Source organism: Oncorhynchus tshawytscha, linkage group LG33 (genome assembly GCF_018296145.1).
Source record: "Oncorhynchus tshawytscha isolate Ot180627B linkage group LG33, Otsh_v2.0, whole genome shotgun sequence".
Classification (NCBI taxonomy): Eukaryota; Metazoa; Chordata; class Actinopteri; order Salmoniformes; family Salmonidae; genus Oncorhynchus; species Oncorhynchus tshawytscha.
Genome location: NC_056461.1, coordinates 43784555 through 43812493, shown reverse-complemented (window position 1 = coordinate 43812493; position 27939 = coordinate 43784555). Strand labels below are relative to the sequence as shown.

The following is a 27939-nucleotide window of genomic DNA, read 5'->3' as shown; positions in this document are numbered from 1 at the left end:
TACACCTAGCTGTGTGTGTGTGTGTGTGTGTGTGTGTGTCTATCCTACACCTAGCTGTGTGTGTGTGTGTCTATCCTACACCTAGTGTGTGTGTGTGTGTGTGTGTGTGTCTATCATACACCTAGCTGTGTGTGTGCTGTGTGTGTGTGTGTGTGTGTGTGTGTGTCTATCATACACCTAGCTGTGTGTGTGTGTCTATCATACACCTAGCTGTGTGTGTGTGTCTATCCTACACCTAGCTGTGTGTGTGTGTGTGTGTGTCTATCATACACCTAGCTGTGTGTGTGTGTGTGTCTATCATGCTGTGTGTGTGTGTGTGTCTATCCTACACCTAGCTGTGTGTGTGTGTGTGTGTGTGTGTGTCTATCCTACACCTAGTTGTGTGTGTGTGTCTATCATACACCTAGCTGTGTGTGTGTGTGTGTGTGTGTGTGTGTGTGTGTGTGTCTATCCTACACTAGTGTGTGTGTGTGTGTGTGTGTGTGTGTGTGTGTGTGTGTGTGTGTGTGTGTGTGTGTGTGTATCATACACCTGTGCTGTGTGTGTGTGTGTGTGTGTGTGTGTGTGTGTGTCTATCATACACCTAGCTGTGTGTGTGTGTGTGTGTGTGTGTGTGTGTGTGTGTGTGTGTGTGTGTGTGTGTGTGTGTGTGTGTGTGTGTGTGTGTGTGTGTGTGTGTGTGTCTATCCTACACCTAGCTGTGTGTGTGTGTGTGTGTGTGTGTATCCTACACCTAGCTGTGTGTGTGTGTGTGTGTGTGTGTGTCTATCATACACCTAGCTGTGTGTGTGTGTGTGTGTGTGTGTGTCTATCATACACCTAGCTGTGTGTGTGTGTGTCTATCATACACCTAGCTGTGTGTGTGTGTGTGTGTGTGTGTGTTCTATCATACACCTAGCTGTGTGTGTGTGTGTGTGTGTGTGTGTGGTATCATACACCTAGCTGTGTGTGTGTGTGTCTATCTACACCTAGCTGTGTGTGTGTGTCTATCCTACACCTAGCTGTGTGTGTGTGTGTCTACCATACACCTAGCTGTGTGTGTGTGTGTCTATCATACACCTAGCTGTGTGTGTGTGTGTGTGTGCATCCTACACCTAGCTGTGTGTGTGTGTGTGTGTGTGTGTGTGTGTGTGTGTCTATCCCCTCTAGCTGGCATACACCTAACTAGCTGTGTGTGTGTGTGTGTATCATACACCCTAGCTGTGTGTGTGTGTGTGTGTGTGTGTGTCTATCCTACACCTAGCTGTGTGTGTGTGTGTGTGTGTGTCTATCCTACACCTAGCTGTGTGTGTGTGTGTGCTGTGTGTGTGTGTGTGTGTGTGTGTGTGTGTGTGTGTGTGTGTGTGTGTGTGTGTGTGTGTCTATCCTACACCTAGCTGTGTGTGTGTGTGTGTGTGTGTGTGTGTGTGTGTGTGTGTGTGTGTCTATCCTACACCTAGCTGTGTGTGTGTGTACATTAGACGTGTTATGGATCTAGATGTGTTCAACACCTTATGAACTAGTTGATAGCATCCTTCATGACAGACACGGTGTACTGGTCTGACTGAGACAGTAACCTTATAATAACCTCATAATAAAAGCCTATACCTGCGTATAACCTTCTAGAAACTGTCCTAATAAAGGGTGATCGAGACTAATACAAGCGTCAATAGTAAGGTTTAAATGTCTCTTCGTGATGTGGCCTCTATTCATGCTCATATCTAGTAGCACCAGGCGTCAGCTCCCCGGAAAAAACATGACTGATGCTAGAATCCCCCGGGAAAAGACGGACGCTGGTACCACGGTTTAATTTCCTCCCTCCATCTATCTATTGCATTCCTCCATCTCTCCACCTCTACGCTGACTCCAGCCCTGTAGCTAACGGAATGCTATTTCTGTCGTTTCACCTTCAGCGCAGGCATCAATAACACCACGGGGGTGGAACGAGGAGAGGATGCTGGCACGCACGGCCTGCTTCTGTCCCTATAACGTTAACGTTTAATGTATTGTTATTTTTCTCCCTTTCGTTACAACATTTTTTTCTGATCTGTCCCTATTCCGTGATGTAGCCTATTCTCGTTGAGTTATACCGTTACCGGATGCAGGCCGTTACTGCAGCCTCTATGAAGGGCACCGTGGCGCGGAGCCGGCTGCTGATGGCTCGGTTATAATAATAGCACCTTCTAGCTGGCATATAGGACATCATAGAACCCTCTAACTGGCATATAGCACCCTCTAACTGGCATATAGAACATCATAGAATCCTCTAACTGGCATATAGCACCCACTAACTGGCATATAGAACATCATAGAATCCTCTAACTGGCATATAGCACCCACTAACTGGCATATAGAACCCTCTAGCTGGCATATAGAACATCATAGAACCCTCTAACTGGCATATAGCACCCTCTAACTGGCATATAGAACCCTCTAGCTGGCATATAGAACATCATAGAATCCTCTAGCTGGCATATAGAACCCTCTAACTGGCATATAGCACCCTCTAACTGGCATATAGAACCCTCTAGCTGGCATATAGAACATCATAGAATCCACTAGCTGGCATATAGAACATCATAGAACCCTCTAACTGGCATATAGAACCCTCTAACTGGCATATAGAACACCCTCTAACTGGCATATAGAACATCATAGAACCCTCTAACTGGCATATAGAACCCTCTAGCTGGCATATAGAACATCATAGAAGCCTCTAACTGGCATATAGCACCCTCTAACTGGCATATAGCACCCGCTAACTGGCATATAGAACATCATAGAACCCTCTAACTGGCATATAGAACCCTCTAGCTGGCATATAGAACATCATAGAATCCTCTAACTGGCATATAGCACCCTCTAACTGGCATATAGAACCCTCTAGCTGGCATATAGAACATCATAGAATCCTCTAGCTGGCATATAGAACCCTCTAACTGGCATATAGCACCCTCTAACTGGCATATAGAACCCTCTAGCTGGCATATAGAACATCATAGAATCCACTAGCTGGCATATAGAACATCATAGAACCCTCTAACAGGCATATAGAACCCTCTAACTGGCATATAGAACCCTCTAGCTGGCATATAGAACATCATAGAATCCACTAGCTGGCATATAGAACATCATAGAACCCTCTAACTGGCATATAGAACCCTCTAACTGGCATATAGAACCCTCTAGAACCCTGGCATATAGAACATCATAGAATCCTCTAGCTGGCATATAGAACATCATAGAACCCTCTATCATAGAACCCTCTAACTGGCATATAGAACCCTCTAGCTGGCATATAGAACATCATAGAACCCTAGCTGGCACTGAACATCATAGAACCCTCTAACTGGCATATAGAACATCATAGAACCCTCTAACTGGCATATAGAACCCTGGCATATAGAACTGGCATATAGAACCCTCTAACTGGCATATAGAACATCATAGAATCCTCTAGCTGGCATATAGAACATCATAGAACCCTCTAACTGGCATATAGAACCCTCTAGCTGGCATATAGAACATCATAGAATCCTCTAGCTGGCATATAGAACATCATAGAACCCTCTAACTGGCATATAGAACCCTCTAGCTGGCATATAGAACATCATAGAATCCTCTAACTGGCATATAGAACATCATAGAACCCTCTAACTGGCATATAGAACCCTCTAACTGGCATATAGAACATCATAGAATCCTCTAACTGGCATATAGAACCCTCTAGCTGGCATATAGAACATCATAGAATCCTCTAACTGGCATATAGAACCCTCTAGCTGGCATATAGAACCCTCTAGCTGGCATATAGAACATCATAGAATCCTCTAACTGGCATATAGAACATCATAGAATCCTCTAACTGGCATATAGAACATCATAGAATCCTCTAGCTGGCATATAGAACATCATAGAATCCTCTAACTGGCATATAGAACATCATAGAATCCTCGAACTGGCATATAGAACATCATAGAACCCTCTAGCTGGCATATAGAACATCATAGAATCCTCTAGCTGGCATATAGAACCCTCTAGCTGGCATATAGAACATCATAGAACCCTCTAGCTGGCATATAGAACATCATAGAATCCTCTAGCTGGCATATAGAACCCTCTAGCTGGCATATAGAACATCATAGAACCCTCTAGCTGGCATATAGAACATCATAGAACCCTCTAGCTGGCATATAGAACATCATAGAATCCTCTAACTGGCATATAGAACATCATAGAATCCTCTAGCTGGCATATAGAACATCATAGAATCCTCTAGCTGGCATATAGAACCCATAGAACCTAGCTAGCTGGCATATAGAACCCTCTACATCATAGAACCCTCTAGCTGGCATATAGAACATCATAGAATCCTCTAGCTGGCATATAGAACATCATAGAATCCTCTAGCTGGCATATAGAACCCTCTAACTGGCATATAGAACCCTCTAGCTGGCATATAGAACATCATAGAATCCTCTAATTGGCATATAGAACCCTCTAACTGGCATATAGAACCCTCTAACTGGCATATAGAACCCTCTAGCTGGCATATAGAACCCTCTAGCTGGCATATAGAACCCTCTAGCTGGCATATAGAACATCATAGAATCCTCTAGCTGGCATATAGAACATCATAGAACCCTCTAACTGGCATATAGAACATCATAGAATCCTCTAGCTGGCATATAGAACATCATAGAATCCTCTAACTGGCATATAGCACCCTCTAACTGGCATATAGAACCCTCTAGCTGGCATATAGAACATCATAGAACCCTCTAACTGGCATATAGCACCCTCTAACTGGCATATAGAACATCATAGAATCCTCTAACTGGCATATAGAACCCTCTAGCTGGCATATAGAACATCATAGAACCCTCTAACTGGCATATAGCACCCTCTAACTGGCATATAGAACATCATAGAATCCTCTAACTGGCATATAGCACCCTCTAACTGGCATATAGAACCCTCTAGCTGGCATATAGAACATCATAGAACCCTCTAACTGGCATATAGCACCCTCTAACTGGCATATAGAACCCTCTAGCTGGCATATAGAACATCATAGAATCCTCTAGCTGGCATATAGAACCCTCTAACTGGCATATAGCACCCTCTAACTGGCATATAGAACCCTCTAGCTGGCATATAGAACATCATAGAATCCACTAGCTGGCATATAGAACATCATAGAACCCTCTAACTGGCATATAGAACCCTCTAACTGGCATATAGCACCCTCTAACTGGCATATAGAACATCATAGAACCCTCTAACTGGCATATAGAACCCTCTAGCTGGCATATAGAACATCATAGAACCCTCTAACTGGCATATAGCACCCTCTAACTGGCATATAGCACCCGCTAACTGGCATATAGAACATCATAGAACCCTCTAACTGGCATATAGAACCCTCTAGCTGGCATATAGAACATCATAGAATCCTCTAACTGGCATATAGCACCCTCTAACTGGCATATAGAACCCTCTAGCTGGCATATAGAACATCATAGAATCCTCTAGCTGGCATATAGAACCCTCTAACTGGCATATAGCACCCTCTAACTGGCATATAGAACCCTCTAACTGGCATGTAGAACCCTCTAACTGGCATATAGAACCCTCTAGCTGGCATATAGAACATCATAGAATCCACTAGCTGGCATATAGAACATCATAGAACCCTCTAACTGGCATATAGAACCCTCTAACTGGCATATAGAACCCTCTAGCTGGCATATAGAACATCATAGAATCCTCTAGCTGGCATATAGAACATCATAGAACCCTCTAACTGGCATATAGAACCCTCTAGCTGGCATATAGAACATCATAGAATCCTCTAGCTGGCATATAGAACATCATAGAACCCTCTAACTGGCATATAGAACCCTCTAACTGGCATATAGAACCATCTAGCTGGCATATAGAACATCATAGAATCCTCTAGCTGGCATTTAGAACATCATAGAACCCTCTAACTGGCATATAGAACCCTCTAGCTGGCATATAGAACATCATAGAACCCTCTAACTGGCATATAGAACCCTCTAACTGGCACATAGAACCCTCTAACTGGCATATAGAACCCTCTAGAACCCTCTAACTGGCATATAGAACATCATAGAATCCTCTAGCTGGCATATAGAACATCATAGAACCCTCTAACTGGCATATAGAACCCTCTAGCTGGCATATAGAACATCATAGAATCCTCTAGCTGGCATATAGAACATCATAGAACCCTCTAACTGGCATATAGAACCCTCTAGCTGGCATATAGAACATCATAGAATCCTCTAACTGGCATATAGAACATCATAGAACCCTAACTGGCAATAGCTGGCATATAGAACCCTCTAACTGGCATATAGAACATCATAGAATAACTGGCTCTAACTGGCATATAGAACCCTCTAGCTGGCATATAGAACATCATAGAACCCTAACTCTAACTGGCATATAGAACCCTCTAACTGGCATATAGAACCCTCTAGCTGGCATATAGAACATCATAGAATCCTCTAGCTGGCATATAGAACCCTCTATCATAGAACCCTCTAACTGGCATATAGAACCCTCTAACTGCTGGGCATATAGAACATCATAGAATCCTCCACTAGCTGGCATATAGAACATCATAGAACCCTCTAACTGGCATATAGAACCCTCTAACTGGCATATAGAACCCTCTAGCTGGCATATAGAACATCATAGAATCCTCTAGCTGGCATATAGAACATCATAGAACCCTCTAACTGGCATATAGAACCCTCTAGCTGGCATATAGAACATCATAGAACCCTCTAACTGGCATATAGAACCCTCTAGCTGGCATATAGAACATCATAGAACCCTCTAACTGGCATATAGAACCCTCTAGCTGGCATATAGAACATCATAGAACCCTCTAACTGGCATATAGAACCCTCCAACTGGCACATAGAACCCTCTAACTGGCATATAGAACCCTCTAACCGGCATATAGAACATCATAGAATCCTCTAGCTGGCATATAGAACATCATAGAACCCTCTAACTGGCATATAGAACCCTCTAGCTGGCATATAGAACATCATAGAATCCTCTAGCTGGCATATAGAACATCATAGAACCCTCTAACTGGCATATAGAACCCTCTAGCTGGCATATAGAACATCATAGAATCCTCTAACTGGCATATAGAACATCATAGAACCCTCTAACTGGCATATAGAACCCTCTAACTGGCATATAGAACATCATAGAATCCTCTAACTGGCATATAGAACCCTCTAGCTGGCATATAGAACATCATAGAACCCTCTAACTGGCATATAGAACCCTCTAACTGGCATATAGAACCCTCTAGCTGGCATATAGAACATCATAGAATCCTCTAGCTGGCATATAGAACATCATAGAACCCTCTAACTGGCATATAGAACCCTCTAGCTGGCATATAGAACATCATAGAACCCTCTAACTGGCATATAGAACCCTCCAACTGGCACATAGAACCCTCTAACTGGCATATAGAACCCTCTAACTGGCATATAGAACATCATAGAATCCACTAGCTGGCATATAGAACATCATAGAACCCTCTAACTGGCATATAGAACCCACTAGCTGGCATATAGAACATCATAGAATCCTCTAGCTGGCATATAGAACATCATAGAACCCTCTAACTGGCATATAGAACCCTCTAGCTGGCATATAGAACCCTCTAGCTGGCATATAGAACATCATAGAATCCTCTAACTGGCATATAGAACATCATAGAATCCTCTAACTGGCATATAGAACCCTCTAACTGGCATATAGAACATCATAGAATCCTCTAACTGGCATATAGAACCCTCTAGCTGGCATATAGAACATCATAGAATCCTCTAACTGGCATATAGAACATCATAGAATCCTCTAACTGGCATATAGAACATCATAGAATCCTCTAGCTGGCATATAGAACATCATAGAATCCTCTAACTGGCATATAGAACATCATAGAATCCTCTAACTGGCATATAGAACATCATAGAACCCTCTAGCTGGCATATAGAACATCATAGAATCCTCTAGCTGGCATATAGAACCCTCTAGCTGGCATATAGAACATCATAGAACCCTCTAGCTGGCATATAGAACATCATAGAATCCTCTAGCTGGCATATAGAACCCTCTAGCTGGCATATAGAACATCATAGAACCCTCTAGCTGGCATATAGAACATCATAGAACCCTCTAGCTGGCATATAGAACATCATAGAATCCTCTAACTGGCATATAGAACATCATAGAATCCTCTAGCTGGCATATAGAACATCATAGAATCCTCTAGCTGGCATATAGAACCCTCTAGCTGGCATATAGAACATCATAGAACCCTCTAGCTGGCATATAGAACATCATAGAATCCTCTAGCTGGCATATAGAACATCATAGAATCCTCTAGCTGGCATATAGAACCCTCTAACTGGCATATAGAACCCTCTAGCTGGCATATAGAACATCATAGAATCCTCTAATTGGCATATAGAACCCTCTAACTGGCATATAGAACCCTCTAACTGGCATATAGAACCCTCTAGCTGGCATATAGAACCCTCTAGCTGGCATATAGAACCCTCTAGCTGGCATATAGAACATCATAGAATCCTCTAGCTGGCATATAGAACATCATAGAACCCTCTAACTGGCATATAGAACATCATAGAATCCTCTAGCTGGCATATAGAACATCATAGAATCCTCTAGCTGGCATATAGAACCCTCTAGCTGGCATATAGAACATCATAGAACCCTATAGCTGGCATATAGAACATCATAGAATCCTCTAGCTGGCATATAGAACATCATAGAATCCTCTAACTGGCGTATAGAACCCTCTAGCTGGCATATAGAACATCATAGAATCCTCTAGCTGGCATATAGAACCCTCTAGCTGGCATATAGAACATCATAGAACCCTCTAGCTGGCATATAGAACATCATAGAATCCTCTAACTGGCGTATAGAACATCATTTCTGAATGGGCTTAAAAATAACAAATCATATATTTTCTTGTTGTTGTCTGAATCAAATCCAAACGGATACGTCAAAGTCAAGTGTGTGTGCATAGATGTCAGGGCTGACCGTGCGCCTGTAATTCCCCCCCTCCCTCCCCTCCCCCAAACTCTCTCTTTCTCCCGGTCTCTCCGCCTCTCTCTCTCTCTCTCTCTCTCTCTCTGTGTACCCGCTGGACACAATGTCAGCAAGCTCACAGAGAAAACAGTCACGGACACACGGCGTCGGTAGGCATACTTACAATTCCTTAATGATCATTGTGGTGGTGATGTCTTCTTCTCACGAGGGAAGGTTAGTGCTCCGTTAAGATCCAGAACAGTGTCTTTCCCTCCGTCAGACTCTCTCTCCCACCTCTCCCCCTCTATGTCATTCTCTACCTCCCGTTTCTCTGTTTTCCTCAAATGCACTTCCTGATCGAGGCCTCGCGCGGTAACTAGGCTACAACCGCGTTCGTGTCGTCACACCGGGCAAGATGACGTCAAGGGAGATCGCCGTAACACGGAATCGGTTTTGCTGCTGAGGGTCTGAGTGGATGCAAGGAGGATCGTCAGGGAAGCGGAACCGGAGTGGTCGATCCTGTGGTGATGTCACAACAGCTGGGGAGATAATCCTCTGACCAGATGGAGATCACGGGCTGGCTCAGTGTGTGTGTGTGTGTGTGTGTGTGTGTGTGTGTGTGTGTGTGTGTGTGTGTGTGTGTGTGTGTGTGTGTGTGTGTGTGTGTGTGTGTGTGTGTGTGTGTCATAAGTGTGCGGTGTTGACTGGCTGTATAACCCTCTGAGTCTTCACTCATCATCATCATCTTCATCATCGTCATACCCTCTCTCTATTCTCTCTCTCTCTATTCTCTTCTCTCTCTCTCTCTCTCTCTCTATATATATATATATATATATATATATATATATATATATATATATATATATATATATATATATCAATTTAAGGGACTTTATTGGCATGGGAAACATATGTTTACATTGCCAAAGCAAGTGATGTAGATAATAAGTGAAATAAACAATAACAATATACAGTAAACATTACACACACAGAAGTTCCAAAAGAATAAAGACATTTCAAATGTTATATTATGTCTGTATACATTGTTGTAATGATGTGCAAATAGTTAAAGTACAAAAGGGAAAATAAATAAACATAAATATGGTTTGTATTTACAATGGTGTTTGTTCTTCACTGGTTGCCCTTTTCTTGTGGCAACAGGTCACACATCTTGCTGCTGTGATGGCACACTGTGGTATTTCACCCAGTAGATATGGGAGTTTATCAAAATCGGATTTGTTTTCAAATTCTTTGTGGATCTGTGTAATCTGAGGGAAATATGTGTCTCTATTATAGTCATACATTGGACAGGAGGTTAGGAAGTACAGCTGTTTCCACCTCATTTTGTGGGCAGTGAGCACATAGCCTGTCTTCTCTTGAGAGCCATGTCTGCCTACGGCGGCCTTTCTCAATAGCAAGGCTATGCTCACTGAGTCTGTACATAGTTTACACAGTCATTCAGTCAGTCAGTCAGTTAGCCAGTCAGTCAGTCATTCAGCCAGTCAACCATCAGTCATTCAGTCACCCATCTAGCCAAGCAGCCAGTCAGTAAGTCATTCAGTCCACCAGCAAGCCAGCCAGCCAGTCAGCCAGCAAGCCAGTTAAGCAGTCAGCCAGTCAGTAAGTCATTCAGTCAGCCAGCCAAGCAGCCAGTCAGCCACTCAGTCAGTATGTCATTCAGCCAGCCAAGCAGTCAGCCAGCCAGCCAAGCAACCAGTCACACAGCCAGCCAGCCAAGCAGTCAGCCTGTCAGCCAGTCATACAGCCATCCAGCCAGCCAAGCAGTCAGTTAGCCAGCCAGTCTGCTAGCCAAGCATTCAGTCAGTCAGCCAGCCAGCCAAGCAGTCAGTTAGCCAGCCAAGTAGTCAGCCAGTCTGCCAGCCAAGCATTCAGTCAGTCAGCCAGCCAGCCAACCAACCAAGCAGTCAGTTAGCCAGCCAAGTAGTCAGCCAGTCTGCCAGCCAAGCATTCAGTCAGTCAGTCAGTCAGCCAGCCAGCCAGCCAAGCAGTCAGTCAGCCAGCCAGCCAGCCAGCCAGTCTGCCAGCCAAGCATTCAGTCAGCCAGCCAGCCAAGCAGTCAGTCAGTCAGTCCTTCTATGAGATAATACTGCAGCTTTCTAACAACTAAGAAATGTTTCTGTTGAGAGAGAGAGACTGATATATACAGTTGAAGTCAGAAGTACACCTTATTAACCAAATACATTTAAACTCAGTTATTCCACAATTCCTGACATTTATTCTGAGTAAAGATTCCCTGTTTTAGGTCAGTTAGGATCACCACTATATTTGAAGAAATGTCAGAATAATAGTAGAGAGAATGATTTATTTCAGCTTTTATTTCTTTCATCACATTCCCAGTGGATCAGAAGTTTACATACACTCACTTAGTACTTGGTAGTATTGCCTTTAAATTGTTTAACTTGGATCATACGTTTCAGTTAGCTACCCACAAGCTTCCCACAATAATTTGGGTGAATTTTGGCCCATTCCTCCTGACAGAGCTGGTGTAACTGAGTCAGGTTTGTAGGCCTCCTTGCTCGCACATTCTTTTTCAGTTCTGCCCACAAATTTTCGAAAGGATTGAGGTCAGGGATTTGTGATGGCCACTCCAATACCTTGACATTGTTGTCCTTAAGCCATTTTGCCACAACTTTGGAAGTATGCTTGGGGTCATTGTCCATTTGGAAGACCCATTTGCAACCAAGCCTTAACTTCCTGACTGATGTCTTGAGATGTTGCTTCAATATATCCACATCATTTTCCTGCCTCATAATGCCATCTATTTTGTGAAGTGCACCAGTCCCTCCTGCAGCAAAGCACCCCCACAACATGGTTCTGTCACCCCCCATGCTTCACGGTTGGGATGGTGTTCTTCGGCTTGCAAGCGTCCCCCTTTTTCCTCCAAACATAACGATGGTCATTATGGCCAAACACTTTTTTATTTATTTTTATTTTATTTCACCTTTATTTAACCAGGTAGGCTAGTTGAGAACAAGTTCTCATTTGCAACTGCGACCTGGCCAAGATAAAGCATAGCAGTGTGAACAGACAACACAGAGTTACACATGGAGTAAACAATTAACAGGTCAATAACACAGTAGAAAAAAAGGGGAGTCTATATACATTGTGTGCAAAAGGCATGAGGAGGTAGGCGAATAATTACAATTTTGCAGATTAACACTTGAGTGATAAATGATCAGATGGTCATGTACAGGTAGAGATATTGGTGTGCAAAAGAGCAGAAAAGTAAATAAATCAAAACAGTATGGGGATGAGGTAGGTAAAAATGGGTGGGCTATTTACCGATAGACTATGTACAGCTGCAGCGATCGGTTAGCTGCTCAGATAGCAGATGTTTGAAGTTGGTGAAGGAGATAAAAGTCTCCAACTTCAGTGATTTTTGCAATTCGTTCCAGTCACAGGCAGCAGAGAACTGGAACGAAAGGCGGCCAAATGAGGTGTTGGCTTTAGGGATGATCAGTGACATACACCTGCTGGAGCGCATGCTACGGATGGGTGTTGCCATCGTGACCAGTGAACTGAGATAAGGCGGAGCTTTACCTAGCATGGACTTGTAGATGACCTGGAGCCAGTGGGTCTGGCGACGAAAATGTAGCGAGGGCCAGCCGACTAGAGCATACAAGTCGCAGTGGTGGGTGGTATAAGGTGCTTTTGTGACAAAACGGATGGCACTGTGATAAACTGCATCCAGTTTGCTGAGTAGAGTGTTGGAAGCAATTTTGTAGATGACATCGCCGAAGTCGAGGATCGGTAGGATAGTCAGTTTTACTAGGGTAAGTTTGGCGGCGTGAGTGAAGGAGGCTTTGTTGCGGAATAGAAAGCCGACTCTTGATTTGATTTTCGATTGGAGATGTTTGATATGAGTCTGGAAGGAGAGTTTACAGTCTAGTCAGACAGCTAGGTACTTATAGATGTCCACATATTCAAGGTCGGAACCATCCAGGGTGGTGATGCAGGTCAGACGTGCGGGTGCAGGCAGGGTACGGTTGAAAAGCATGCATTTGGTTTTACTAGCGTTTAAGAGCAGTTGGAGGCCACGGAAGGGAGTTTGCATGGCATTGAAGCTCGTTTGGAGGTTAGATAGCACAGTGTCCAAGGACGGGCCGGAAGTATATAGAATGGTGTCGTCTGGGTAGAGGTGGATCAGGGAATCGCCCGCAGCAAGAGCAACATCATTGATATATACAGAGAAAAGAGTCGCCCGAGGATTGAACCCTGTGGCACCCCCATAGAGACTGCCAGAGGACCGGACATCATGCCCTCCGATTTGACACACTGAACTCTGTCTGCAAAGTAATTGGTGAACCAGGCAAGGCAGTCATCCGAAAAACCGAGGCTACTGAGTCTGCCGATAAGAATATGGTGATTGACAGAGTCGAAAGCCTTGGCAAGGTCGATGAAGACGGCTGCACAGCACTGTCTTTTATCGATGGCGGTTATGATATCGTTTAGTACCTTGAGCATGGCTGAGGTGCACCCGTGACCGGCTCGGAAACCAGATTGCACAGCGGAGAAGGTACGGTGGGATTCGAGATGGTCAGTGACCTGTTTGTTGACTTGGCTTTTGAAGACCTTAGATAGGCAGGGCAGGATGGATATAGGTCTGTAACAGTTTGGGTCCAGGGTGTCTCCCCCTTTGAAGAGAGGGATGACTGCGGCAGCTTTCCAATCCTTAGGGATCTCAGACGATATGAAAGAGAGGTTGAAAAGGCTGGTAATAGGGGTTGCGACAACGGATAGTTTCAGAAATAGAGGGTCCAGATTGTCAAGCCCAGCTGATTTGTACGGGTCCAGGTTTTGCAGCTCTTTTCAGAACATCTGCTATCTGGATTTGGGTAAAGGAGAACCTGGAGAGGCTTGGGCGAGTAGCTGCGGGGGGGGCGGAGCTGTTGACCGAGGTTGGAGTAGCCAGGCGGAAGGCATGGCCAGCTGTTGAGAAATGCTTGTTGAAGTTTTCGATAATCATGGATTTATCGGTGGTGACCGTGTTACCTAGCCTCAGTGCAGTGGGCAGCTGGGAGGAGGTGCTCTTGTTCTCCATGGACTTCACAGTGTCCCAGAACTTTTTGGAGTTGGAGCTACAGGATGCAAACTTCTGCCTGAAGAAGCTGGCCTTAGCTTTCCTGACTGACTGCGTGTATTGGTTTCTGACTTCCCTGAACAGTTGCATATCACGGGGACTATTCGATGCTATTGCAGTCCGCCACAGGATATTTTTGTGCTGGTCGAAGGCAGTCAGGTCTGGAGTGAACAAAGGGCTATATCTGTTCTTAGTTCTGCATTTTTTGAACGGAGCATGCTTATCTAAAATGGTGAGGAAGTTACTTTTAAAGAATGGCCAGGCATCCTATTTTTGTTCTCTCAGACCAGAGGACATTTCTCCAAAAAGTACAATCTTTGTCCCCATGTGCAGTTGCAAACCGTAGTCTGGCTTTTTTATGGCGGTTTTGGAGCAGTGGCTTCTTCCTTGCTGAGTGGCCTATCAGGTCATGTCGATATAGGACTCGTTTTACTGTGGATATAGATACTTTTGTACCTGTTTCCTCCAGCATCTTCACAATGTCCTTTGCTGTTGTTCTGGGATTGATTTGCACTTTTCACACCAAAGTACGTTCATCTCTAGGAGACAGAGCGCGTCTCCTCCTGAACGGCCCCATGGTGTTTATACTTGCGTACTATTGTTTGTACAGATGAACGTGGCACCTTGAGGCATTTGGAAATTGCTCCCAAGGATGAACCAGACTTGTGGAGGTCTACAATTTTTTCTGAGGTCTTGGCTGATTTCTTTTGATTTTCCCATGATGTCAAGCAAAAAGGCACTGAGTTTGAAGGTAGGCCTTGAAATACATCCACAGATACACCTACAATTAACTTAAATGGACTCAATTAGCCTATCAGAAGCTTCTAAAGCCATTACATCATTTTCTGGAATTTTCCAAGCTGCTGAAAGGCACAGTCAACTTAGTGAATGTAAACTTCTGACTTCAACTGTACATACATAATATTTGTAATGTCTTTATTCTTTTGGAACTTCTGTGAGCGTAATGTTTACTGTTAATTTTTATTGTTTATTTCACTTGCTTTGACAATGTTGACATGTTTCCCATGCCAATAAATTGAATTGACAGAGACAGAGAAAGTAGAGAGAGAGAAAGTAGGTAGAGAGAGACAGAGAGACAGAGAGAGACAGAGAGAAAGAGAAAGTAGACACTGAACTCTTCATATGATATACAGAGATATGGACACTGAACTCTTCCAGTGGAGGCTGCTGAAGGGAGGACGGCTCATAATAGTGGCTGGAATGGAGCAAATGGAATGGCATCAAATACATGGAAACCATGGAAACCACGTGTTTGATGTAATTTGAAACCATTCTACCGATACCACTCCAGCCATTACCACAAGCACTCCAGCCATTACCACAAGCACTCCAGCCATTACCACAAGCACTCCAGCCATTACCACAAGCACTCCAGCCATTACCACAAGCACTCCAGCCATTACCACAAGCACTCCAGCCATTACCACAAGCACTCCAGCCATTACCACAAGCATGTCCTCCCCAATTATGGTGCCACCAACCTCCTGTGAACTCTTTATATGAAATAAAGAGATATGGATAAAAGAGATATGAAATAAAGAGATATGGATTAAAGAGATATGAATTAAAGAGATATGAAATAAAGAGATATGAAATAAAGAGATATGAAATAAAGAGATATGGATAAAAGAGATATGAAATAAAGAGATATGGATACAAGAGATGAAATAAAGAGATATGAAATAAAGAGAGATGAAATAAAGAGATATGAAATAAAGAGATATGGATACAAGAGATGAAATAAAGAGATATGAAATAAAGAGATATGAAATAAAGAGATATGAAATAAAGAGATATGGATACAAGAGATGAAATAAAGAGATATGAAATAAAGAGATATGAAATAAAGAGATATGGATACAAGAGATGAAATAAAGAGATATGAAATAAAGAGATATGAAATAAAGAGATATGGATTAAAGAGATATGAAATAAAGAGATATGGATTAAAGAGAGATATAGATTAAAGAGATATGAAATAAGAGATATGGATAAAAGAGATATGAAATAAAGAGATATGGATTAAAGAGATATGAATTAAAGAGATATGAAATAAAGAGATATGGATTAAAGAGATATGAATTAAAGAGATATGAAATAAAGAGATATGAAATAAAGAGATATGAAATAAAGAGATATGAAATAAAGAGATATGGATAAAAGAGATATGAAATAAAGAGATATGAAATAAAGAGATATGGATAAAAGAGATATGAAATAAAGAGATATGGATACAAGAGATGAAATAAAGAGATATGAAATAAAGAGAGATGAAATAAAGAGATATGAAATAAAGAGATATGGATACAAGAGATGAAATAAAGAGATATGAAATAAAGAGATATGAAATAAAGAGATATGAAATAAAGAGATATGGATTAAAGAGATATGAAATAAAGAGATATGGATTAAAGAGAGATATAGATTAAAGAGATATGAAATAAGAGATATGGATTAAAGAGATGTGAAATAAAGAGATATGAAATAAAGAGATGAATTAAAGAGATGAAATAAAGAGATGAAATAAAGAGATATGAAATAAAGAGATATGGATTAAAGAGATATGAAATAAAGAGATATGGATTAAAGAGAGATATAGATTAAAGAGATATGAAATAAGAGATATGGATTAAAGAGATATGAAATAAAGAGATATGGATTAAAGAGATATGAAATAAAGAGATATGGATTAAAGAGAGATGGATTAAAGAGATATGGATTAAAGAGAGATGGATTAAAGAGATATGGATTAAAGAGAGATGGATTAAAGAGAGATGGATGAACTATTTTATTTGATTTAAGCAATAAAATAAGTCAGTTAAAGAACACATTCTAATTGACAATGTTACTAAACTCTTCATATGATATAAAGAGATATGAATGAGTGAAATAGTTAACCAATCGCTACTCAGACTATCTGCATTGATCCTTTTTGCACTAAGTTTTTTGACTCATCAAATACTGCTGCTACTATTTACTATCTGTTACTTTATTCCTAGTTATCTACCTCAATTACCTCGTACCCCTGCACATCGACTCAGTACTGGTACCCTGTTATTACCCAGCACCCCCTGCACATCGACTCAGTACTGGTACCCTGTGTATAGCCATGTTATTACCTTGTACCCCCTGCACATCGACTCAGTACTGGTACCCTGTGTATAGCCATGTTATTACCCAGCACCCCTGCACATCGACTCAGTACTGGTACCCTGTGTATAGCCATGTTATTACCTTGTACCCCCTGCACATCGACTCAGTACTGGTGCCCTGTGTATAGCCATGTTATTACCCAGCACCCCCATGCGCATCGACTCAGTACTGGTACCCTGTTATTACCCAGCACCCCTGCACATTGACTCAGTACTGGTACCCTGTTATTACCCAGCACCCCCTGTGTATAGACATGTTATTACCTCGTACCCCCTGCACATCGACTCAGTACTGGTACCCTGTTATTACCCAGCACCCCTGCACATCGACTCAGTACTGGTACCCTGTTATTACCCAGCACCCCTGCACATCGACTCAGTACTGGTACCCTGTTATTACCCAGCACCCCTGTGTATAGACATGTTATTACCTCGTACCCCTGCACATCGACTCAGTACTGGTACCCTGTTATTACCCAGCACCCCTGCACATCGACTCAGTACTGGTACCCTGTTATTACCCAGCACCCCCTGTGTATAGACATGTTATTACCTCGTACCCCTGCACATCGACTCAGTACTGGTACCCTGTTATTACCCAGCAACCCCTGTGTATAGACATGTTATTACCTCGTACCCCTGCACATCGACTCAGTACTGGTACCCTGTTATTACCCAGCACCCCCTGTGTATAGCCATGTTATTACCTCGTACCCCTGCACATCGACTCAGTACTGGTACCCTGTTATTACCCAGCACCCCCTGCACATCGACTCAGTACTGGTACCCTGTGTATATAGCCATGTTATTACCCAGCACCCCTGCACATCGACTCAGTACTGGTACCATGTTATTACCCAGCACCCCTGTGTATAGACATGTTATTACCTTGTACCCCTGCACATCGACTCAGTACTGGTACCCATTGTATATAGCCATGTTATTACCCAGCACCCCTGCACATCGACTCAGTACTGGTGCCCTGTGTATAGCCATGTTATTACCTTGTACCCCCTGCACATTGACTCAGTACTGGTACCCTGTGTATATAGCCATGTTATTACCCAGCACCCCTGCACATCGCCTCAGTACTGATACCCTGTGTATATAGCCATGTTATTACCCAGCACCCCCTGGACATCGACTCAGTACTGGTACCCTGTGTATATAGCCATGTTATTACCCAGCACCCCCTGCACATCGACTCAGTACTGGCACCATGTTATTACCCAGCACCCCCTGCACATTGACTCAGTACTGGCACTCTGTGTATATAGCCATGTTATTATCCAGAACCCCCTGCACATCGACTCAGTACTGGTACCCTGTGTATAGCCATGTTATTACCTTGTACCCCCTGCACATAGACTCAGTACTGGTTGTACCCTGTGTATAGCCATGTTATTACCTCGTACCCCTGCACATCGACTCAGTACTGGTACCCAGTGTATATAGCCATGTTATTACCTCGTACCCCTGCACATCGACTCAGTACTGGTACCCTGTGTATAGCCATGTTATTACCCAGCACCCCTGCACATCGACTCAGTACTGGTGCCCTGTGTATAGACATGTTATTACCTTGTACCCCTGCACATCGACTAGTACTGGTACCCTGTGTATAGCCATGTTATTACCTTGTACCCCCTGCACATCGACTCAGTACTGGTACCCTGTGTATAGCCATGTTATTACCTTGTACCCCCTGCACATCGACTCAGTACTGGTACCCTGTGTATATAGCCATGTTATTACCTTGTACCCCCTCCACATCGACTCAGTACTGGTACCCAGTGTATATAGCCATGTTATTACCCAGCACCCCCTGCACTTCCACTCCATACTGCTACCCCTTGTATATTATCCAAGTTATGGTTACTCATTGTTTATTTATTATTAAGTTTTACTTTGCTATTAATTCACTATTTTCTTTCTCTCTGCATTGTAGGGAAGGACCAATAAGTAATACTTTCACTGTTGACACCTGTTGTAAACAAAGCATGCGATGAATACAATTTGATTTGATTCATATGAAAGATAAATTTTATAGTTTTATTATATATTGATATATTATCACTAGTATTATAAAATATGTATAGTTTTATCATATTTGTATAGTACTACTGATATTGATTACTGCATTGTTGGGAAAGAGCAGGAAAAGTGCACGTGACAAAAACTTGAAAACTTGAAGACATTTACAAACATTTAAACCAATGACTTTATTCCAGCAGCGTCTATCTCTACAGTGCCTTGGATTCCCCTCAGGACCTGTTTACCCTGTTTGCCTCAACAGAATAACAACATTGGTCGTAGGTTGACATAAATCATCATCATTACCCAAATCTATGATGGCACATACAGTGGGCTAAAATCAGGGTCAAAATCAGATATTCTTTAACAAATCGACATTGAAACCAAAGTATACACCTCACATACATGATTATGGGCTGAAACAACAAGAAGACACCTGTACCATGTTAGATATAGAGTTGAAATGTTTTAAATTTCGAGGTTGCATCTCAATATTACACTTATATATCCCAGAATCCCAATATATCACAGAAGACTGAAATATAACAAAACGGTTTGACATAGAAACACCAGATTTTCAGCATTCAATTATTTTAATTTTTTATGTTTATTAATTATGCATTTATGACAAAAAACTAACATTCCACCCATGAGGCTACTGGGTCATTTGACTGCAGGAAATGGCTACTTTAAAATCTAGACAGGGAGAACATACGCGACCATTCAACAGTTTGTGGTCACGTAGAAATGTCCTTGTTTTTTGAACGAAAAGCACATTTTTTTTGTCCATTAAAATAACATAGAATTGATCAGAAATACAGTGTAGACATTGTTAATGTTGTAAAGGACTATTGTAGCTGGAAACTGATTATTTTTTTAATGGAACATCTACATAGGAGTACAGAGGCCCATTATCAGCAACAATCACTCACATGTGTTCCAATGGCACGTTGTGTTAAGTAATCCAAGTTTATAACTTTAAAAGGCTAATTTATCATTAGAAAATCCTTTTGCAATTATGTTAGCACAGCTGAAAACTGTTGTCCTGATTAAAGAAGCAATAAAACTGGCCTCCTTTAGACTAGTTGAGTATCTGGAGCATCAGCATTTGTAGGTTCGAATACAGGCTCAAAATGGCCAGAAACAAAGACTTTTCTTCTGAAACTCATCAGTCTATTCTTGTTCTGAGAAAAGAAAGCTATTCAAAGCGAGAAATTGCCAAAAAAACGTAAGATCTCGTACAACGTTGTGTACTATTCCCTTCACAGAACAGCGCAAATTGGCCCTAGCCAGAATAGAAAGAGGAGTGGGAGGCCCCGGTTGTCACATCTGCTCCTGCTACGCCCTCTGGTGTTCATCCGGTTACTCCCTCTCCCTCTCTGTGTGATTGTGTGGTTGGAGACAGGTGTGCTGGAGTCAGAGCAGATCCCTACCAGCTGCAACTTGTTCCATAATCAAGACCTCTACAAATACTCAGTCCTGCCACTTCCATCTCTGCTCAGCCAGTTCATGATTTTAGCCATTTATGATTTTTCAAGATCCTGTTACTCTGCTGTGCCTGTTTCCCTGCCTGACACCGTTTATCCTCTCATTGCTGTTACCACTCTGTCTCTGGCTCCTGTCTCGTGTTCCACATCTCACCACCACTACCTTGGATTCCCCTCAGGACCTGTTTACCCTGTTCTAATCAGCCAACTCAACCTCAGTCTCCACATCTCACCACTACCTTGGATTCCCCTCAGGACCTGTTTACCCTGTTCTACTCAGACAACTCAACCTCAGTCTCCACATCAAGTTTTTCTGCAACTCATCTGAGCTTCCCCGGATCTGCACTCCATATCTCCCCGTGTAACAATAAATCTTTTGGTTAATTCATCCCTGTTTCCTCATCTGAGTCTGCTCTTAGGTTCCACCGTGTCGCTCAGCTTAACACCGGTGCATAACTGAGCGAGACAAGTACATTAGTGTGTCTAGTTTGAGAAACAGACGCCTCACAAGTACACAACTGACAGGTTCATTAAATAGAGTTCCTCTGTCCAGTGTCTGTGTTCTTTTGCACATCTTAATATTTTATTTTTATTGGTCATTCTGAGATGAGGCTTTTCTTTGCAACTCTGTCTAGAAGGCCAGCATCCTGGAATCGAACCCACAAATGCTGATGCTCCAGATACTCAACTAGTCTAAAGAAGGCCAGTTTTATTGTTTTCTTTAATCATGACAACAGTTTTCAGCTCTGCTAACATAATTGCAAAAGAGTTTTCTAATGATCAATTAGCCTTTTAAAATTATAAACTTGGATTGGCAACCACAACTGGAACACAGGAGTGATGGTTGCTGATAATGGGCCTATATAGATATTCCATTAAAAAAAGTTTCCAGCTACAATAGTCATTTACGACATTAACAATGTCTACACTGTATTTGATCAATTCTGTTATTTTAATAGACAAAAAAACAAGGACATTTCTACGTGACACCAAACTTTCGAACGTTAGTGTTCATGTATTAACTATGGTTCCTTAGGAAAGTCTAACACGTAACCAGGATCAGGTCACATTGAAGAAATGAATCACCATAACATGAAATAGAAACATAAAATCACAAACACCTGAGGAGATATTCAGTACACAGCTTTACAGGGACTAAAGGTCAGGGGCTAGAGGTCAGGGGCTAGAGGTCAGGGGCTAGAGGTCAGGGGCTAGAGGCCAGGGGCTAGGGGTCAGGGGCTAGAGGCCAGAGGCTAGAGGTCAGGGGCTAGAGGTCAGGGGCTAGAGGTCAGAGGCTAGAGATCAGGGACTAGAAGTCAGAGGTTAGAGTTCAGAGGCTAGAGATCAGGGGCTAGAGGTCAAGAGGTCAGGGACTAGAGGTCAGGGGATAAAAATCAGGGGCTAGAGGTCAGAGGCTAGAGGTCAGGGGCCAGAGGTCAGGGGCCAGAGGTCAGGGGCCAGGGTTTTAAAGTGCTGAAATCCTCTCCCTGTACTCCAGACCGATACCATCATTCTAAACAATTATAAATCACTAGTCATCAAAATAAAATCACAAACACCTGAGGAGATATTCAGTAGACAGCTTTACAGGGATTAAAGGTCAGGGGCTAGAGGTCAGGGGCTAGAGTCCAGAGGCTAGAGGTCAGGGACTAGAGGCCAGGGGCTAGGGGTCAGGGGCTAGAGGCCAGAGGCTAGAGGTCAGGGGCTAGAGGTCAGGGGCTAGAGGTCAGAGGCTAGAGATCAGGGACTAGAAGTCAGAGGTTAGAGTTCAGAGGCTAGAGATCAGGGGCTAGAGGTCAAGAGGTCAGGGACTAGAGGTCGGGGGATAAAAATCAGGGGCTAGAGGTCAGAGGCTAGAGGTCAGGGGCCAGAGGTCGGGGGCCAGAGGTCAGGGGCCAGAGGTCAGGGGCCAGGGTTTTAAAGTGCTGAATTCCTCTCCCTGTACTCCAGACCGATACCATCATTCTAAACAATTATAAATCACTAGTCATCAAAATAAAATCACAAACACCTGAGGAGATATTCAGTAGACAGCTTTACAGGGATTAAAGGTCAGGGGCTAGAGGTCAGGGGCTAGAGGCCAGAGGCTAGAGGTCAGGGGCTAGAGGCCAGGGGGGGTCAGGGGTTAGGGCCAGAGGCTAGGGTCAGGGGCTAGGGTCAGGGGCTAGAGGTCAGGGGCTAGAGGCCAGAGGCTAGAGGTCAGGGGCTAGAGGTCAGGGCCTAGAGATCAAGGACTAGAGGTCAAGGCGTTAGAGATCAGGGGCTAGAGGTCAGAGGCTAGAGGTCAGGGACTAGAAGTCAGAGGTTAGAGTTCAGAGGCTAGAGATCAGGGGCTAGAGGTCAAGAGGTTAGAGGTCAGGGAATAGAGATCAGGGGATAAAAATCAGGGGCTAGAGGTCAGAGGCTAGAGGTCAGGGGCCAGAGGTCGGGGGCCAGAGGTCAGGGGCCAGAGGTCAGGGGCCAGGGGTTTAAAGTGCTGAATTCCTCTCCCTGTACTCCAGACCGATACCATCATTCTAAACAATTATAAATCACAAGTCATCAATTACCACCTTTATGTCTGTCAACAACTGTGTGACTATCATTTACAACAACACCCACAGATAAATATCCATCTATATGTTTACAACACCCACAGATAAATATATATATATATATGTTTACAACAACACCCACACATAATATATATATATATATATGTTTACAACAACACCCACACATTATATATATATATATATATATATGTTTACAACAACACCCACAGATAAATATATATATATATATATATATATATATATATATATATATATATATATATATATATATATATGTTTACAACAACACCCACACATAATATATATATATATGTTTACAACAACACCCACACATATATATATATATATATATATATATATATATATATATATATATATATATATATATATATATATATATATATATATATATATATATGTTTACAACAACACCCACAGATAAATATATATATACAGTGCCTTGCGAAAGTATTCGGCCCCCTTGAACTTTGCGACCTTTTGCCACATTTCAGGCTTCAAACATAAAGATATAAAACTGTATTTTTTTGTGAAGAATCAACAACAAGTGGGACACAATCATGAAGTGGAACGACATTTATTGGATATTTCAAACTTTTTTAACAAATCAAAAACTGAACAATTGGGCGTGCAAAATTATTCAGCCCCCTTAAGTTAATACTTTGTAGCGCCACCTTTTACTGCGATTACAGCTGTAAGTCGCTTGGGGTATGTCTCTATCAGTTTTGCATATCGAGAGACTGACATTTTTTCCCATTCCTCCTTGCAAAACAGTTCGAGCTCAGTGAGGTTGGATGGAGAGCATTTGTGAACAGCAGTTTTCAGTTCTTTCCACATATTCTCGATTGGATTCAGGTCTGGACTTTGACTTGGCCATTCTAACACCTGGATATGTTTATTTTTGAACCATTCCATTGTAGATTTTGCTTTATGTTTTGGATCATTGTCTTGTTGGAAGACAAATCTCCGTGCCAGTCTCAGGTCTTTTGCAGACTCCATCAGGTTTTCTTCCAGAATGGTCCTGTATTTAGCTCCATCCATCTTCCCATCAATTTTAACCATCTTCCCTGTCCCTGCTGAAGAAAAGCAGGCCCAAACCATGATGCTGCCACCACCATGTTTGACAGTGGGGATGGTGTGTTCAGGATGATGAGCTGTGTTGCTTTTACGCCAAACATAACGTTTTGCATTGTTGCCAAAAAGTTCAATATTGGTTTCATCTGACCAGAGCACCTTCTTCCACATGTTTGGTGTGTCTCCCAGGTGGCTTGTGGCAAACTTTAAACGACACTTTTTATGGATATCTTTAAGAAATGGCTTTCTTCTTGCCACTCTTCCATAAAGGCCAGATTTGTGCAATATACGACTGATTGTTGTCCTATGGACAGAGTCTCCCACCTCAGCTGTAGATCTCTGCAGTTCATCCAGAGTGATCATGGGCCTCTTGGCTGCATCTCTGATCAGTCTTCTCCTTGTATGAGCTGAAAGTTTAGAGGGACGGCCAGGTCTTGGTAGATTTGCAGTGGTCTGATATTCCTTCCATTTCAATATTATCGCTTGCACAGTGCTCCTTGGGATGTTTAAAGCTTGGGAAATCTTTTTGTATCCAAATCCGGCTTTAAACTTCTTCACAACAGTATCTCGGACCTGCCTGGTGTGTTCCTTGTTCTTCATGATGCTCTCTGCGCTTTTAACGGACCTCTGAGACTATCACAGTGCAGGTGCATTTATACGGAGACTTGATTACACACAAGTGGATTGTATTTATCATCATTAGTCATTCAGGTCAACATTGGATCATTCAGAGATCCTCACTGAACTTCTGGAGAGAGTTTGCTGCACTGAAAGTAAAGGGGCTGAATCATTTTGCACACCCAATTTTTCAGTTTTTGAATTGTTAAAAAAGTTTGAAATATCCAATAAACGTCGTTCCACTTCATGATTGTGTCCCACTTGTTGTTGATTCTTCACAAAAAAATACAGTTTTATATCTTTATGTTTGAAGCCTGAAATGTGGCAAAAGGTCGCAAAGTTCAAGGGGGCCGAATACATTCGCAAGGCACTGTATATGTTTACAACAACACCCACACATAATATATATATATATATATATATATATATATGTTTACAACAACACCCACAGATAAATATATATATATATATGTTTACAACAACACCCACACATAATATATATATATATATATATATATATATATATATATATATATATATATATGTTTACAACAACACCCACAGATAAATATATATATGTTTACAACAACACCCACAGATAAATATATATATATATATGTTTACAACAACACCCACACATAAATATATATATATATGTTTACAACAACACCCACACATTATATATATATCTGCAATATGACCAGACAGCAGTATAAAAGTGGGATGACAGAACAGAAGAGACTTATCTGTTCAACAAACAAAACCCTCAAATCCATGTTGCGTCCCAATTGGCCCCTATCAGATGGCATCCTATTCCCTATATAGTGCACTACTTTAGACCAGATGGCACCAAATGATGCCATTCGGCACTTTCCCCAAGGTACAGATCTAGGGTCAGATTCCTCCAGGTACAGATCTAGGATCAGATTCCTCTAGGTACAGATCTAGGATCAGTTTCCCCTAGGTACAGATCTAGGATCAGTTTCCCCTAGGTACAGATCTAGGGTCAGTTTCCCCTAGGTACAGATCTAGGGTCAGTTTCCCCTAGGTACAGATCTAGGATCAGTCTAGGTACAGATCTAGGGTCAGTTTCCCCTAGGTACATATCTAGGGTCAGTTTCCCTAGGTACAGATCTAGGATCAGTTTCCCCTAGGTACAGATCTAGGATCAGTCTAGGTTCAGATCTAGGGTCAGTTTCCCCTAGGTACAGATCTAGGATCAGTTTCCCCAGGTACAGATCTAGGGTCAGTTTCCCTAGGTACAGATCTAGGTCAGTTTCCCTAGGTACAGATCTAGGGTCAGTTTCCCCTAGGTACATATCTAGGATCAGTTTCCCCTAGGTACAGATCTAGGATCAGATTCCTCTAGGTACAGATCTAGGATCAGTCTAGGTTCAGATCTAGGGTCAGTTTCCCCTAGGCACAGATCTAGGATCAGTTTCCCCTAGGTACAGATCTAGGATCAGTTTCCCCTAGGTACAGATCTAGGATCAGTTTCCCCTAGGTACAGATCTAGGGTCAGTTTCCCCTAGGTACATATCTAGGGTCAGTTTCCCCTAGGTACAGATCTAGGATCAGTCTAGGTTCAGATCTAGGGTCAGTTTCCCCTAGGTACAGATCTAGGATCAGTTTCCCCCAGGTACAGATCTAGGGTCAGTTTCCCCTAGGTACAGATCTAGGATCAGTTTCCCCTAGGTACAGATCTAGGGTCAGTTTCCCCTAGGTACAGATCTAGGGTCAGTTTCCCCTAGGTACATATCTAGGATCAGTTTCCCCTAGGTACAGATCTAGGATCAGTTTCCCTAGGTACAGATCTAGGATCAGTCTAGGTTCAGATCTAGGGTCAGTTTCCCTAGGTACAGATCTAGGATCAGTTTCCCCAGGTACAGATCTAGGGTCAGTTTCCCCTAGGTACAGATCTAGGGTCAGTTTCCCTAGGTACAGATCTAGGGTCAGTTTCCCCAAGGTACAGATCTAGGGTCAGTTTCCCTAGGTACAGATCTAGGGTCAGTTTCCCTAGGTACAGATCTAGGGTCAGCTTCCCCAGGTACAGATCTAGGATCAGTTTCCCTAGGTACAGATCTAGGGTCAGTTTCCCTAGGTACAGATCTAGGGTCAGTTTCCCCTTGGTACAGATCTAGGGTCAGTTTCCCCTAGGTACAGATCTAGGGTCAGTTTCCCCTTGGTACAGATCTAGGGTCAGTTTCCCCTAGGTACAGATCTAGGGTCAGTTTCCCCAAGGTACGTTCTGTTATCATGATTGTGTTATCATTATTACAAGCGTATTATAGTCTACATGGTCTTGTAACTAGTACTTAGATCATGTTGAACAACAAAAACTACATTCTGGGAACGTTCAATACATCAGGAGAGGAGAGGAATCATCCAACCAGGATTTCTGGAAAGCCAGGAAATTTATTGAAAGGAGAAATGCTGTGATTGGCTACTAGAGCTTAGGGAAGAGGAGGAGAGGAAGGACATAGAGTCTCTCTCTCTCTCTCCTTCTCCCCTCTCCCTCTACTCCCCACCTCTCCCTCTCCTCCCCCCTCTCCCTCTCCTCCCCCTCCTCTCCTCCCCCTCCCCCTCCTTCTCCTCCCCCTACCTTTCCTCCCTCTCCCCCTCTCTCCTCCCCCTCTCTCTTTCCCCTCTCCCCCCCCTCCTCCCTCTCCCCCCCTCCCCCTCTCCTCTCCCCCTCTCTCCTCTCTCTCTTTGAGGCCTTCTCTTTCCCCCGTGGATCTTGAGGTATATCTTGGAGTCCTGGTCTCTGTCTCTCCCTCTCC

At 42.8% G+C, this 27939-nt stretch overlaps 1 protein-coding gene across 1 annotated transcript in view; it reads right to left on the bottom strand.

The window, feature by feature from the left end:
* LOC121841667 (phosphatidylinositol transfer protein alpha isoform-like) overlaps positions 1-9603 on the bottom strand; it is a 72249-nt gene extending 62646 nt beyond the window's left edge. Inside the window, exon 1 of the mRNA XM_042311499.1 lies at positions 9284-9603. Within this exon, the coding sequence (XP_042167433.1) occupies positions 9284-9300 (17 nt within the window). The 5' untranslated portion in view covers positions 9301-9603. The remainder of the gene's footprint in view (positions 1-9283) is intronic.
* Between the last annotated feature and the right edge of the window lie 18336 nt (positions 9604-27939).